Genomic DNA, 12,289 nt, shown 5'->3' with positions numbered 1-12,289 from the left:
GGGGCGACGGTGCCCAAAAGCATCTGAAAACGAACCCAGGGACTGGACCAAGTTGGCTATCCTCTGGATTTGCTAGACAGTGTAATTACATTTACTTTTATTCATTTGGCAGACACTTTTATCCAAAGTAACTTACAAGTGAGACAGAGTACAACACAAGCAAAAAGCCATTTAAGGAGTCAGCGACATTAGAACTGCTGCCTGTCCCAAGTTTCAATAGTTGGCCAGACAAGGAACAAGCTATGTAGTAAAGATACAAGTGTATGAAACCATACATTTGAATTTTTTGTAGGAAAAGAAAGATTAAGACATAACAAAGTGGTTCAGGTGGTAGTGTTTCAGGTGTTCAGGTGAGAGCCAAAGAGCTGTCTGATCCATTCCTTGGAATGGTCCCTGTTGCTGTCTACTATCCAATTCCCAAATGTAGCTGTCTTTTTGTTATCTTACCAAAGCCCTGCCTGGGAGAGGACGGATTACAAAAAAATCTGGTATGTGACTGTCTCCCCTTATCAGGGGGCATGAGGCATTTGCGCAATATTAGTTTCAGCCGAGCAGCAGGACAGTCACAGCGTCGCTTTTCGGTCTCTGACCGGGCGAGCCCTTACCCACCCATGAGCCGGTGCATCTGCTGCTGCTGCTGGTAATGGATGCTAATGAATCATTATCGACCATATGGAGCCCCGGCCCTAGCATTTCGTTCTGAGCATGCTCGGTACTGCCCGTCGCTGCCACTCACCCTCCTCGGCACGATCATGGAGATGGGCTCGATCAGACCCTTCAGTGTCACCAGCTTGTAGAAGCGGAAGACCTCGCAAGCAGACACGTCCAGCCCATGCTTCGGCATCACGCCTTTGGAAGGGGCGGGGGGTGGTTGGGGGGGGGGGGGGGGGGGGGGTGGGGTTGGGTTGGTCATATTTATCATCACATACATGTCCACCAGCCAACTTCAGTTTGTCACCTGTGAGGGCTTCTACATTTACATTTACATTTATTCATTTGGCAGACGCTTTTATCCAAAGTGACTTACAAGTGAGGAACAATACAACGCAAGCGAAAAAAACCATACGGAGTCAACAATATTAGAAGCACTGCATGACAAAGTTCCAAAGGTTGGCCAGGCGAGGTACCAACCAGCAGGTAAAGTTAATGAGTGGGTTAAACCATTACAACCAAGCTATTACATTTTATATGTTGTTTAGTAGGAGATGGGGGGTTCATTCCACCACCGGGGGACAATGGCGGAGAAAGTCCTGGATAATGATTTAACACAATGATGCGACAGGACCAACAGGGACCACCAGGCTTCTCGGGCTTCATAAGCCTCATGTGTAATATGATACATTACAGTTATTATTATTACATCATACAAAATTATATTTTCCAACCCATTTAGATAAGGACATCTTACTACAGTAAATAACAATTCTATACACATACACACATCTGAGCAAGTACAGAGAACATTTACTTGCATTCCATTTGTAACAGCATACACAACATACTATGACATACGCATACACATACACGCTCATTAATACAGAGTATTGTACACACATATTTTCATAACGTCCCTCTGCTCATAGTAGCAGCATACACATGTCCAACAGAACAGGGTGTGTCCTACAGCAGTTTGGTGTGGCAGTGTTTCAACAGTGGCTGCTACTCTAACTCTCAACTCCAACAGCAAGTACTCACTATGACTGTGTGGCCTTCCATTGATGGCCTATAGGGGGTGTCATTAAAAAATCAACCAACAAGAGGGTGAAAGGTTCCACACTACCAGCTCCAATACTGTCACCCAGCAGAAACATGGCAGGTAACCTGGAGGTTGCAGTCTTGACTCTGGGAGCTGCCATTCTGACTTGACTGCTTAACTTGGGTTGTTCAGTGAACGCCCAGCTGTACATGGACAATTTGTAAGCAAGAAAAGTAACTTGTTGGTTACTTTCCAACATTAAGCTGGCTTAGATAAGGGCTCTATGAAGGGAATTATTAACACAGCCGATTGGTTTGATTCTTAATTGACCTACGCTGGGAAAAGAAGAGGGCAAATTGGCAGTGCATTATGATTTGAACTGTGGGTGTGCATTCTGACTTTGAGCAAGGTGCTTAACTTGAACCTTTCAATGAATGTCCGGCTGTACATGGACAATGTGTAAGCAAGGAAAGTGACTTTTTGGTTACTTTCCAACATTAATTTGGCTTAGATAAGGGCTCTACACAGGGAATAATTAACACACTTGATTGGTTTGATTCTTCATTGACCTACACTGGGAAAAGAAGGGGGCAGAGTGGCGGTGTGTTATGATTTGATCTGCGGGTGCGCAGAGAGGCAGGCTAACTTACCAAGTCCCTTCTGAGGGGCTGGGGACCTGAACTCCATCAGATACTGCAGGTATGGCTTCTCAGAGTTGATCTCGTAGTATCGGATGTTCCCGTCTCCCTGTGGAAGAGCCAGACTCTGTCAGTCCCCTCAGAGTGACACACACCCTCTGCGTCCTCAGCTGTCTGTAGTCACTCGGTGCTTCAGTGTCCTCTAGATTCTTTTCCCACACTCTCACACCCACCTACCTCAGCGCAAGGCACTGATCCGCTCATTTTGATCTTTTTGGGTGGATGTGTTTGGTGGAGGTGGCAACATCGCCTTGTGGCTGGTTTCTGAGATGTCAGGGTAGCAGTGTGTTTCCTGCGAAAGGCTGCACCTACCTTGCCCGCCAGGTAGAGCATGTGTGTGTCAGCATCATAGAAGGGGAAGAGCAGCCCAGAGAGGCCATCAATCTCCTCTTCGATTATGGGCATGGAGAGGTCCTCCTAAAGGGGAAACACACAGTGTGAGTCATACACACACACACACACACACACACACACACACACACACACACACACACACACACACACACACACAGAGTCCCTTCTGGTTTTGATAAAGATATGCTGGCACACAGAACCAGCTGACCCTGAGCTTTATCTGTGCAAACAGGACAATGAAGTGACTGAAGCCTAAGCCTGTATGTGCAAACACACACATATAAACATATATGCACACACACATGCACACACACACACGCACACACACACGCACACACACACACACGCAAACACACACATATAAACACAAATGCACACACACACACACACACACACGCACACACACACATGCACACACGCACACACACACATGCACACACGCACACACACACATGCACACACACATCAACACACAAGCTCTCTCTCTCTCACACACACACACACACACACACACACACACACACATAAACACAAATGCACACACACACACACGCACACACACATACACGTACATGCATGCACACACGAACACACACACACGAACACACACATGAACACTCAAGCTCTCTCTCTCACACACACACACACACTCACTCACCTGGTCCCACAATGCAATCTGTCTGGTCTTCCATCGTGACACGCCCGTTGTCAGAAGGCGCTTCATGTTGCCCAGAAACACAACTCTGTTCACTTTGTGGTTTTTACAGTTCGCTTCCTGTTGAGTGAGGAAAATTCTTGAATAAATGCTGGAGAAGATAGATCAAAACAAGATGTTTTGTCATCTCTTTTTCTCCTATTTTGTTATCTTTGGCCTCAGTCTTCTTGACACATTGCACACTTAAGAAAGCTGACCCTGGATTAAATTAAAAAGCCAATTCAACATCAATATGCAAATTACTGAGTTAAAGCAGGGGGCAATGTCTCGCCATGGGCAAGCCACAAAAAGATCTGAGAAAAAAGCATTGAATCTGTCATCAGAGACGGAATGTTAAATCAAACGTTTTCAATGGATCCAAGCACAGGTCAGGGACTGGACTACAAAAAGGTCTACTCAAAAGATGATTTTCTTTATCAGTAAAGGGTTATGTTCTTTCTTTGTATCCCAAAGGGTATGAACATGTCATGAAAGACATTGCATTTCTCAGTCTTTAATGTCACACATCCAAAGTCTCTGAAGGATTAAAGGAGAAAAACCCTCTTACTATCCAATGTCAGTCAGCTGTTTCAATGCAGTGAAAATGTAATGGAGTTGGAGAAAGGTTGACTAAAATCACGTGACGCAGTATTAATAATTTAGGCCAGGCCCCAAAAGAGGACCCTTCACTCAGATTCCTCGGGCAAAGAAGGCTATTTGAAGTTGACTTGAAAAGGACTGATTCATGAGAGGAGCGTTTACCTCATAAAACCCGGTGAATTATTAAATGTTTCATGTGACCTTAACGCAAGTTTTGACGTTCATTCTATTGATTCGCGCGTAGAGCTTTTTTAAGCGAGTTTGCGCGCTGTTAAAGAGCTCTGTCATTGTGTTAGGGTTTTTTCCTCAGTGGTTGCTGTGTTTTCTGTCTGCAGCTGCTCTGCTAAGTCTGACCTTGGTGGAATGAAGAGGTCTATTAGGAGAATGTGCGTAACTGGCTCCGTTTACCTCATTTGCAATCAACTACCCGAGAAACCTAACCCCTGAAATGGTGGTGATGCTGATGAGTTGGGAACCACCATGGGTAGCTGATGAAGAGCGTCTGAATATATCTCTGTGAGGTGGCACTTGGTGGTTCTGTGATGCTTCTGACTCAGTTGTCAGGTCATGCTTTATTACCTCAGCCAGCCTATGTTATGAATGCATCGAGGACTCTGCGTATCAGCATATAAGAAATACGTAACCAAAATCTCTATGACTCACTGAAGAGCCAAGTGATAAGCTAAAATAACAAGCAGGCCTCACAGTGGGTAGGTACATTCCTTTGTAATTGCACAGGAAAGGTAATTGTGAGTAAATTTAGTATTGTCCACATAGAGATTGATCTATGTGTGTGTTTCTGTTTGGTTGTGCTCCTTAACCACTATGCTACTCTGCTGCCCTACCAAATTTCAGTCTCCAGTCACAGACAGCAATCCATATACAGAGGGAGAGGGGACTACCATGGCACAGCTAATGGTAATGGTCATGGTCAACGGTTATGAACACACATGCACGTGCAGACGTGTGTGTTTGTGTGTCTGTGCGTGTGTGTGTGTGTGTGTGTGTGTGTGTGCAGGTGTTTGTGTGTGTGCAGGTGTGTGTGTGTGTGTGTTTGTGTTTGTGTGAGCAGGTGTGTGTGTGCAGGTGTTTGTGTGTGTGCAGGTGTGTGTGTGTGTGTTTGTGTGTACAGGTGTGTGTGTGTGTGTATTTGTGTGAGCAGGTGTGTGTGTGCAGGTGTGTGTGTGTGTGCACAGGGGTATGTGTGTGTGTGTGTGTGTGTGTGTGTGTGTGTGTGCTTGTATGTGTTTGTATTTGTGTGAGCAGGTGTGTGTGTGTGTGCACAGGGGTGTGTGTGTGTGTGTGTGTGTGTGTGTTTGTATTTGTGTGAGCAGGTGTGTGTGTGCGCAGGTGTGTGTGTGTGTGTGTGTGTAAGACCCACCTGCAGCACCCTGCCGGAGCGAGGCTCGATCACGCGCAGCTTCTTGTCTTTGCAGCTGGTGGCCACCAGGCTGCCGTCCGTGTTGAAGGACATGCAGAGGATGACGTCTGAGTGGCAGTCAATCATCTTCACCGGCTCGCCAATGTCCAGGTTCCAGATCAGTATCTGAGCAACACACAGGGAGACATTGCATTACATTACACTCATTTAGCAGACACTCTTACCCAGAGTGACTTCCAGCACAACAGAACAGAAGTGTATCCATTCAGGTTAAATCAGCAACAGTGCCAGACCAGGCTAACAACACTCCCAGACCACAACACCATTTAGGCGCTACCACAATTTAACCGGTGCTTGTGCTTGTGCTAGACAGGAAACAGAAGTAAGGGAAGATGAGTACATACGCTACCAGATATCACACAGTCACTAGGACTATCGCAAACAGAGAGAGAGAGAGATGGAGAGAGAGAGAGAGAGAGAGAGAGAGAGAGAGGGATGGAGGTGGTTGTTTGATGTCATTCAGGTGGCAGCCCTCCCCTTCCCTCCCCTCCCCTGATCTCCCAGGGGGCAGAGTGTGGTGGTGCCAGCTCTGCGGCAGTACCTTGTAGTCGTAGCCAGCGCTGAAGAGGATCCCGCTGCTGGTGGGGTGCCACTCGATCAGGCCCACGCGCCGGCTGTGCCCGTACAGCTCCAGCACTGCCTCTGTCATGTTGTGTTTCAGCCCGCCTTCGGGAATCTCCCATATCCGCACCTGGGGCGGGGCACACACCTGTCCGTCATCGCCCTGGCCTCCACGCTCTGAAGCTGAACGCTTTAGGGTTCACCCGGGCATGGGCCACACACAGTGCTCTCTTTTTATATTGTATATTTTAATACTTACAGTTAAATATATCTATGAAGTTATATACTAATCGAGCCTCAAAGGGTCCAATATATATAGATACATACAGTACCAGTAAAACATTTGGACATAACTGATGAAGACAATGGGCAACATGCATTCAAAGACATTTTGATCTAAATACTTCATCTTAAATGCTTGAAATTTGTTTCTTAGACAAACATATATTGTGAAGTTGATGCCTATGTATGAGTTTCTTTCTAAAAAAATATGATAGTTTTGATTTGTTTATAACTCTTACAACTCACATTTGTGTTATTTTATAGTTCTGATGTCTTTACAATTATTCTAAAATGTGGAAAATAGTAAAAATAAATAAAGAAAAGTGTGTTCAAACTTTTGGCTGGTACTATGTATATATATATATATGTAAACATGACACTTTAAAGTCCTAAGGATTTGATAGTTTAACGCTGGTGCCCTTAAACATTAAGCTGTATTGGTAACAACTCTTGACAGACTTATTAAAATTACTACGATACTGTTACTCAAAACTGAACCTCGGAGGAGCGTTTTAAAGAAACCTTCGCCACGACTGACACAGCGAACATGTCCCGAGTGCGACCAGCGCAACATGTCAGCGGAGCGCGAAGAAAGATAAGCGAGCGGAGAACAGCAGTCAGCCCAGGGTGATGCATTAGAGCCCTGAGCTCTTTGTAAGGATTACAGCCATGTGTTGTAGAGAAGGGGGCTTATCCACGGTTAGCTGACAGGCAGCGCGGCATGACAGGAGCACAACGCACACCTCCCGCTGAAGGTCAAACTCCGCCGCGTCTTGCCTGGTCTGCTGGGGGGGGGGGGGAGGCTCGGTACCTACAGCAGTCTGGTAACCTGTCTCAGCGTGACACATAGAGCTCTACACACACCAGCCCGCAGCTGATGTTGCACACCAGTGAGAAATAAAGTGCCCGGCGGTGACAGGCGGCGGCAGGTAATGGGGCATAACGGTTGCACAAAGAAATGGCTCTGCAGTTGTTCTTTTGTGTTCAACCGCCTGAAATTATTTCCAGTTACATTTACCAGTTGCAGTTTTTGAACCCAGTCTTTGCGTTCAAAGAGCGGTATTGGTAATTTAGGAGATGGGCTGAGGTAAGCACCTGTGAAGGCTGTATGTGTGTGTGTGTGTGTGTGTGTGTGTGTGTGTGTGTGTTTGAGTTTGTGAGTGTCTGTGATAATATACACGTGACATGTGTGTATAACTGTGTGCGTGTCTGTCATAATATACGTGTGCGTGTGTGTGTGTGTGTGTGTGTGAGTGCCGCACAGAGGAGTTCCGTGTGTTTGTGTAACTCACCGAGGAGTCCTCGGAACAGGAAGCTATGATGTTGTCAATGAAGGGGTTCCACTTGATGTCCAGCACATTGCCCTGGTGACCACACACCTTGGGATGGTGGGGGTCAATCCGGCCAGTCTGGAGAGATGAGCAGGAAAAGAGAAAGACAGCACAAAGCAATTGGAAAAGGCACCTTGTTCCATCAAAGTTAAATGAGCAACAGTGGCAGGCCAGGCTATCAACACTCCCAGACCGTTAAGTATGAGCACAACACCATTCAAGCACTACTACAATTTAACTTGTGCTTGTGCTAACCTGAAACTAGACAGGCTAGAAAACAGAAGTCAAGTATATACACTACCATATGTCACACAGTCACTAGGTCACAGTATCCATAACAACTCAATGTGTAAACTATGCAAACATACCCAAATGTGCTTTATTTGAGTTAGGATGTACAGTACAGATACAAACTCAACATGAGGAGTTAATGGCTGTACTAGTATTGACTTTGTTATACAATTAAACATCAATCAATCATTCAAAGCAGGCACAGAGGACTTTAAAAAGTGCATACAGAGAGATGATGCATGCAATTACGAACTGGAGCTTTAACAATGGCAGTGGAAATCTAAGGAAAAAATAGTTAGTATAGAAAAACAAAAGTAACTTCTTTTCAGACTCTCACATACAGGTGCTGACAGTCCATTTGACAGATCAGGTTTGTTCTTTATCTAGCCCTGCATCACCACAAGCCAATGAAAACCCCTTTATAATTGGGTATGGCTACTGTGAAGTCAGGGGATTCAAATATGACAGTCCTGACAGAATGAAATTAATATTTCATAGGCCATCTATGAAAAGTCACTCTTTAAATAAACCTAGCTCCCGCCACCCGAGTGACACACTCACTGCTGTGCATAATTCTACCCACCAGGTGGCGCTGTGCAACAGGGCGCAGACCCGTTCATTTCCCTGAAATCTCCGAATGTCGGTCACGATGGCACGAATGTTTGATACCCCCTCGATCTGCTGACCTCCTTCTCAGTTCCTGTGTTCCTCTAAGACACAACAGTTCAGGTCATGCATGCTGGAAAAGTGCCAAATTCTGTCCCTGTGTGTCAGTGTTCTCCCTGTCACAGACAGGCGTGCTGGTGTCACTGCAGACCATACGACCGCCAAGATGGAGACATCTTTAGCGGTTGTCTTCCTCCCTGTACATCACACACCCCCTCTGCAGCTCATTAGTATAAGCTATCTCTACCAAACAGTGTCTGAAATTCACCATCTTGAGGGCAACTGTGCTGAGATTTATAATGACCACACAATTTAGGCTTGTTGTTTAACCCCAAACCAAGATAATTTGCCATAATCTGTGAGAATATTTATGGAACTGCTCTCTTTCTCAATCCAGGCTAAACACTGTGGCAGAATTCGTGCCAAGATGGACGTGCATAAAATTCGGAGCACAGTTACGCATAATTAGCGTAGTTGCGGCTGACAGTTTTTGAACGCGAGGACAGAAGACAGTGAAACATATTAATTCAGCGTGTCACCCTGTCGCTGTTACCCACGGCAGCAGTAAAAAAGATAATCCAGTCTGATCTCCCACACGTCGATACAAGGCCGTCCATCTTGCTGATTGGAGGTGACAGGCCCCTCTATATGCCACAGATCTGACTGGTCTGGAGGGCACTGAATTGTGTAACCGCCACCCACCACGAATGCTAACCGAGCCTCATAGACTAGTGTGTGTATGTTACTTCGCCGCCTGTGTCTGTTTGCATCTGATACCAAAGAAAAGGGCTGAATTCAAAGGCTGGAGGGAGAGGGGGCAGTGGGGGGGGGGGGGGGGGGTCATGTGACCACTAATGGTGTGAATGCGACACTACCCTGTACCAGTCGCACGTACCCCCCCCCCACACCCTTGCTGGGCTCTCAAGTGCTTAAAACAAGAGAAACTAATTGGAGAGGCATGAGCTCATCTAGCAACTGCCACACAATGGCTTTGCCTCTGGAGAGTTCCCTCCTTGGAGTATAGCCCCTGCCACATTCACGCTTAGCAACGCAGAGCAACACAACCTTCGGCTCTGTGAAGCAAACAAACACCCCCCCCCGCCTGCATTGAGAGAGGCTACTTACCCCTTGGCCTCTGTGGGCATGAATATATAACACCACAGCCAGACAGCGCACGGTGTGTAAGTGCGTTTCTGACTTTATAGAGTGTATCATTTCTGCAGTCTCGAGGGACGAGATGCTACAGTTGGCCGTAGAGTTCCTTCCGTTTTTGATAAAGATATGCTGGCACACAGTGCCAAAACCGGCTGACCCTGTGCTGCGTATGTGTGAACAGGACAATGAAGTGATTGAAGTCTGAGCTTACATGTGCAAACGCACACATATACACACATGACGCACGCACACGGACGCCCGGTTTCAGGCACAGCACAGAGCAGCGCAGAACGGCCACGGGCCAGACAGGAAGTGACTCAACAGGAGGAGATTTCAGTGGGAATCTTCTCAGAGTGAGTGATTTCCTCTGTGAAGTCTTTTTGCATTATGTCTTTTTGGAGGATGGGGGGTTGGGGGGGGGGGGGGGGGGGGTGGATGGGGGCAGGGGGAGGAGAAGGGTAAAGCTTTCCTGCCTTGCTGAGACTGGAGGAGTGAGAGTGAAAGATAACCACCCTCTCAGGACCCAGTCCACTGCACTGTGTACTGTGAGTAGAGACAAGCCTGCAGTGGTTCTATCTACTTGTAAAGATCAACAGCTCGGAAGCACATGCAGTCTAGAGTGTGTTACAAGAGCCGCTCACGCCATCAGCAGCACTGGTGTGTGCTGGTTCAGCCATGAACAGTGATGTGCCTAAGCAGAGGAAACTTCTTTTATTGTATTCAGCACGTCAAGTACTGCCACATACAGCGCCAAAAGTTTGGACATACCCGATATTTAAAAGACATAATGCCAATGTATGAATTTCTTTCCAAAAAAAAAAATTTGTTTTTAAATTTTTTTTTTTTTTGCCTATTTTGAAAAATCTAAAATGCAAGACATGTAAGATAATATAAGTTTGATTTGTTAATAACACTTTTTTGGTCACTGCTTAATTCCATTTGTGCTATTTCTTTACCATCTTCACTAATATTCTGTGTGTGGAAAATAGTAAAAGTAAAGTAGAAGTTGAGTCTAAAATTTAAATGGTACTGGAGGTATAATGCAGACAGTGACCTTAGAAGCATTCATCTTTTTTAATGAGTTATCCTTACGTCCTCACCATGCCATTATGTCTATGCTTCATGTACCCGGACATAGCGTGACAACCCATTTTTTCCCTCTTAATAGAGAGGCACAACACTGGAATTATTGCTAAACATCTACTTCTTGTCTAAAGATCCTCTCCATACTTAATAATTAAACCAAACACACCTCACATTACGAAAGTAGCTCTCCTCAGCCACCTCTGCTCATTTTAACAAAGACAATCTTCCAACCTAATTCTGTTCCTGCCACAGCAATTCTGTTCTGCTTGTTCGTGGGAAAAGGATTCCCATTAGCCCCACTGAGAAATGGAGAGAGAGAGAGAGAGAGAGAGAGAGAGAGAGAGAGACTGTATGCTGCATTGGGCAGGGTCTTTCCACAGTATGATGCTTGTTATTGATTTGGCTGAACTGGAGGTCTTGGCTGTGCTTTGCTGAGTCACCCACGCCAATTCAGCCTAGCCTCCAAGGCACTTAGGCCCCACTGGATACAGGCTCCATTAGATACAAGCTTCTCCACACAGGAATTTCAGCCCCGAGATGCACTCCACTGAATCATGTGACGTGGTCCAGGGAGGCCATTACAGAAAGATTGACCTTTTTTTTCCCCCGAACTTTATTTTCAGTTAAAGCTGTGTGAATAAAACAGCTGAGTGCCATATCTCAGAAACAGCACTATCTCTGTTCCACCTCTAATCTACGACCATGACTTTGGTGTAGCATCCTGATCCTAGATCAGCATGAGTCCCTGCCTGTGTGCAAGCTCTGATCAGTACTTAATATCTTTCCCCTGCCTCCCAGTCTCCGAAGGTTAACTTCATTCGGCACAGTGGTAATCCTTTGTCTGCTGTATCTCCAGACCCCAACAAGTTGCTTCATTGTTGCCTGGCTATTGACACTTTCCACGGAGAAGGTCAGCAACTGTGCTACTCATATCAACACAAAGCTGCATTTTCTAAACTCTTTTTCAATGCAAAAGAATTAGCAACATTTTTCTGGCAATGAAGAGCACAAGCCACAAGAAAAGTTCATGGGCATAGATTCTCCATGGAAACTGGAGCTGTATTCACCGCCAGTCTAACAGTCATTTTTATGCATAAGCTACCTTTCAAAAAGGTACTTAAAGGGGACAAAGGACCATTCTCTGCAAAAGCACCATTAGTTACCTTATGATTATCATTAAGCATGTGTATCTGATTTGAAACAAAATTGATTTTAAATTTGAAAGATTTGAAAATGAACCACAGGGGATAAGGAGAGCACTGTGGTCACTGGCCATTAAATGCTGCTGTATAATTGCTTGGTGCAGTATATCAGCCTTCCCTGTATTTTTTTCATAGACCCAAGCTGGGTGGCTTTTGACATTATGTATAATTTGTCCAAGAACGCTGCGGTGCCAAGGTCGGTGCCAGTCTGTTTATTCGAGGCAGTCTGGGC

General features: G+C 45.7%; 1 protein-coding gene across 2 annotated transcripts in view; it reads right to left on the bottom strand.

Annotated features, from left to right (window-relative positions):
* Positions 1-12,289, bottom strand: part of coro2bb (coronin, actin binding protein, 2Bb) — a 60,191-nt gene that overhangs the window by 1,157 nt on the left and 46,745 nt on the right. For both annotated transcript variants that reach the window (XM_036535803.1, XM_036535805.1), the window contains exons 3-9: positions 7,619-7,735; positions 6,025-6,174; positions 5,424-5,588; positions 3,407-3,523; positions 2,707-2,811; positions 2,347-2,443; positions 737-849 (exon numbers count right to left, since the gene is read on the bottom strand). In XM_036535803.1, the coding sequence (XP_036391696.1) occupies positions 737-849; positions 2,347-2,443; positions 2,707-2,811; positions 3,407-3,523; positions 5,424-5,588; positions 6,025-6,174; positions 7,619-7,735 (864 nt within the window). The remainder of the gene's footprint in view (positions 1-736; positions 850-2,346; positions 2,444-2,706; positions 2,812-3,406; positions 3,524-5,423; positions 5,589-6,024; positions 6,175-7,618; positions 7,736-12,289) is intronic.

Source organism: Megalops cyprinoides, chromosome 8 (genome assembly GCF_013368585.1).
Source record: "Megalops cyprinoides isolate fMegCyp1 chromosome 8, fMegCyp1.pri, whole genome shotgun sequence".
Lineage (NCBI taxonomy): Eukaryota > Metazoa > Chordata > Actinopteri > Elopiformes > Megalopidae > Megalops > Megalops cyprinoides.
The sequence above is the reverse complement of the archived record's forward strand: the minus strand, read 5'-3'. Positions and strand labels throughout refer to the sequence as shown.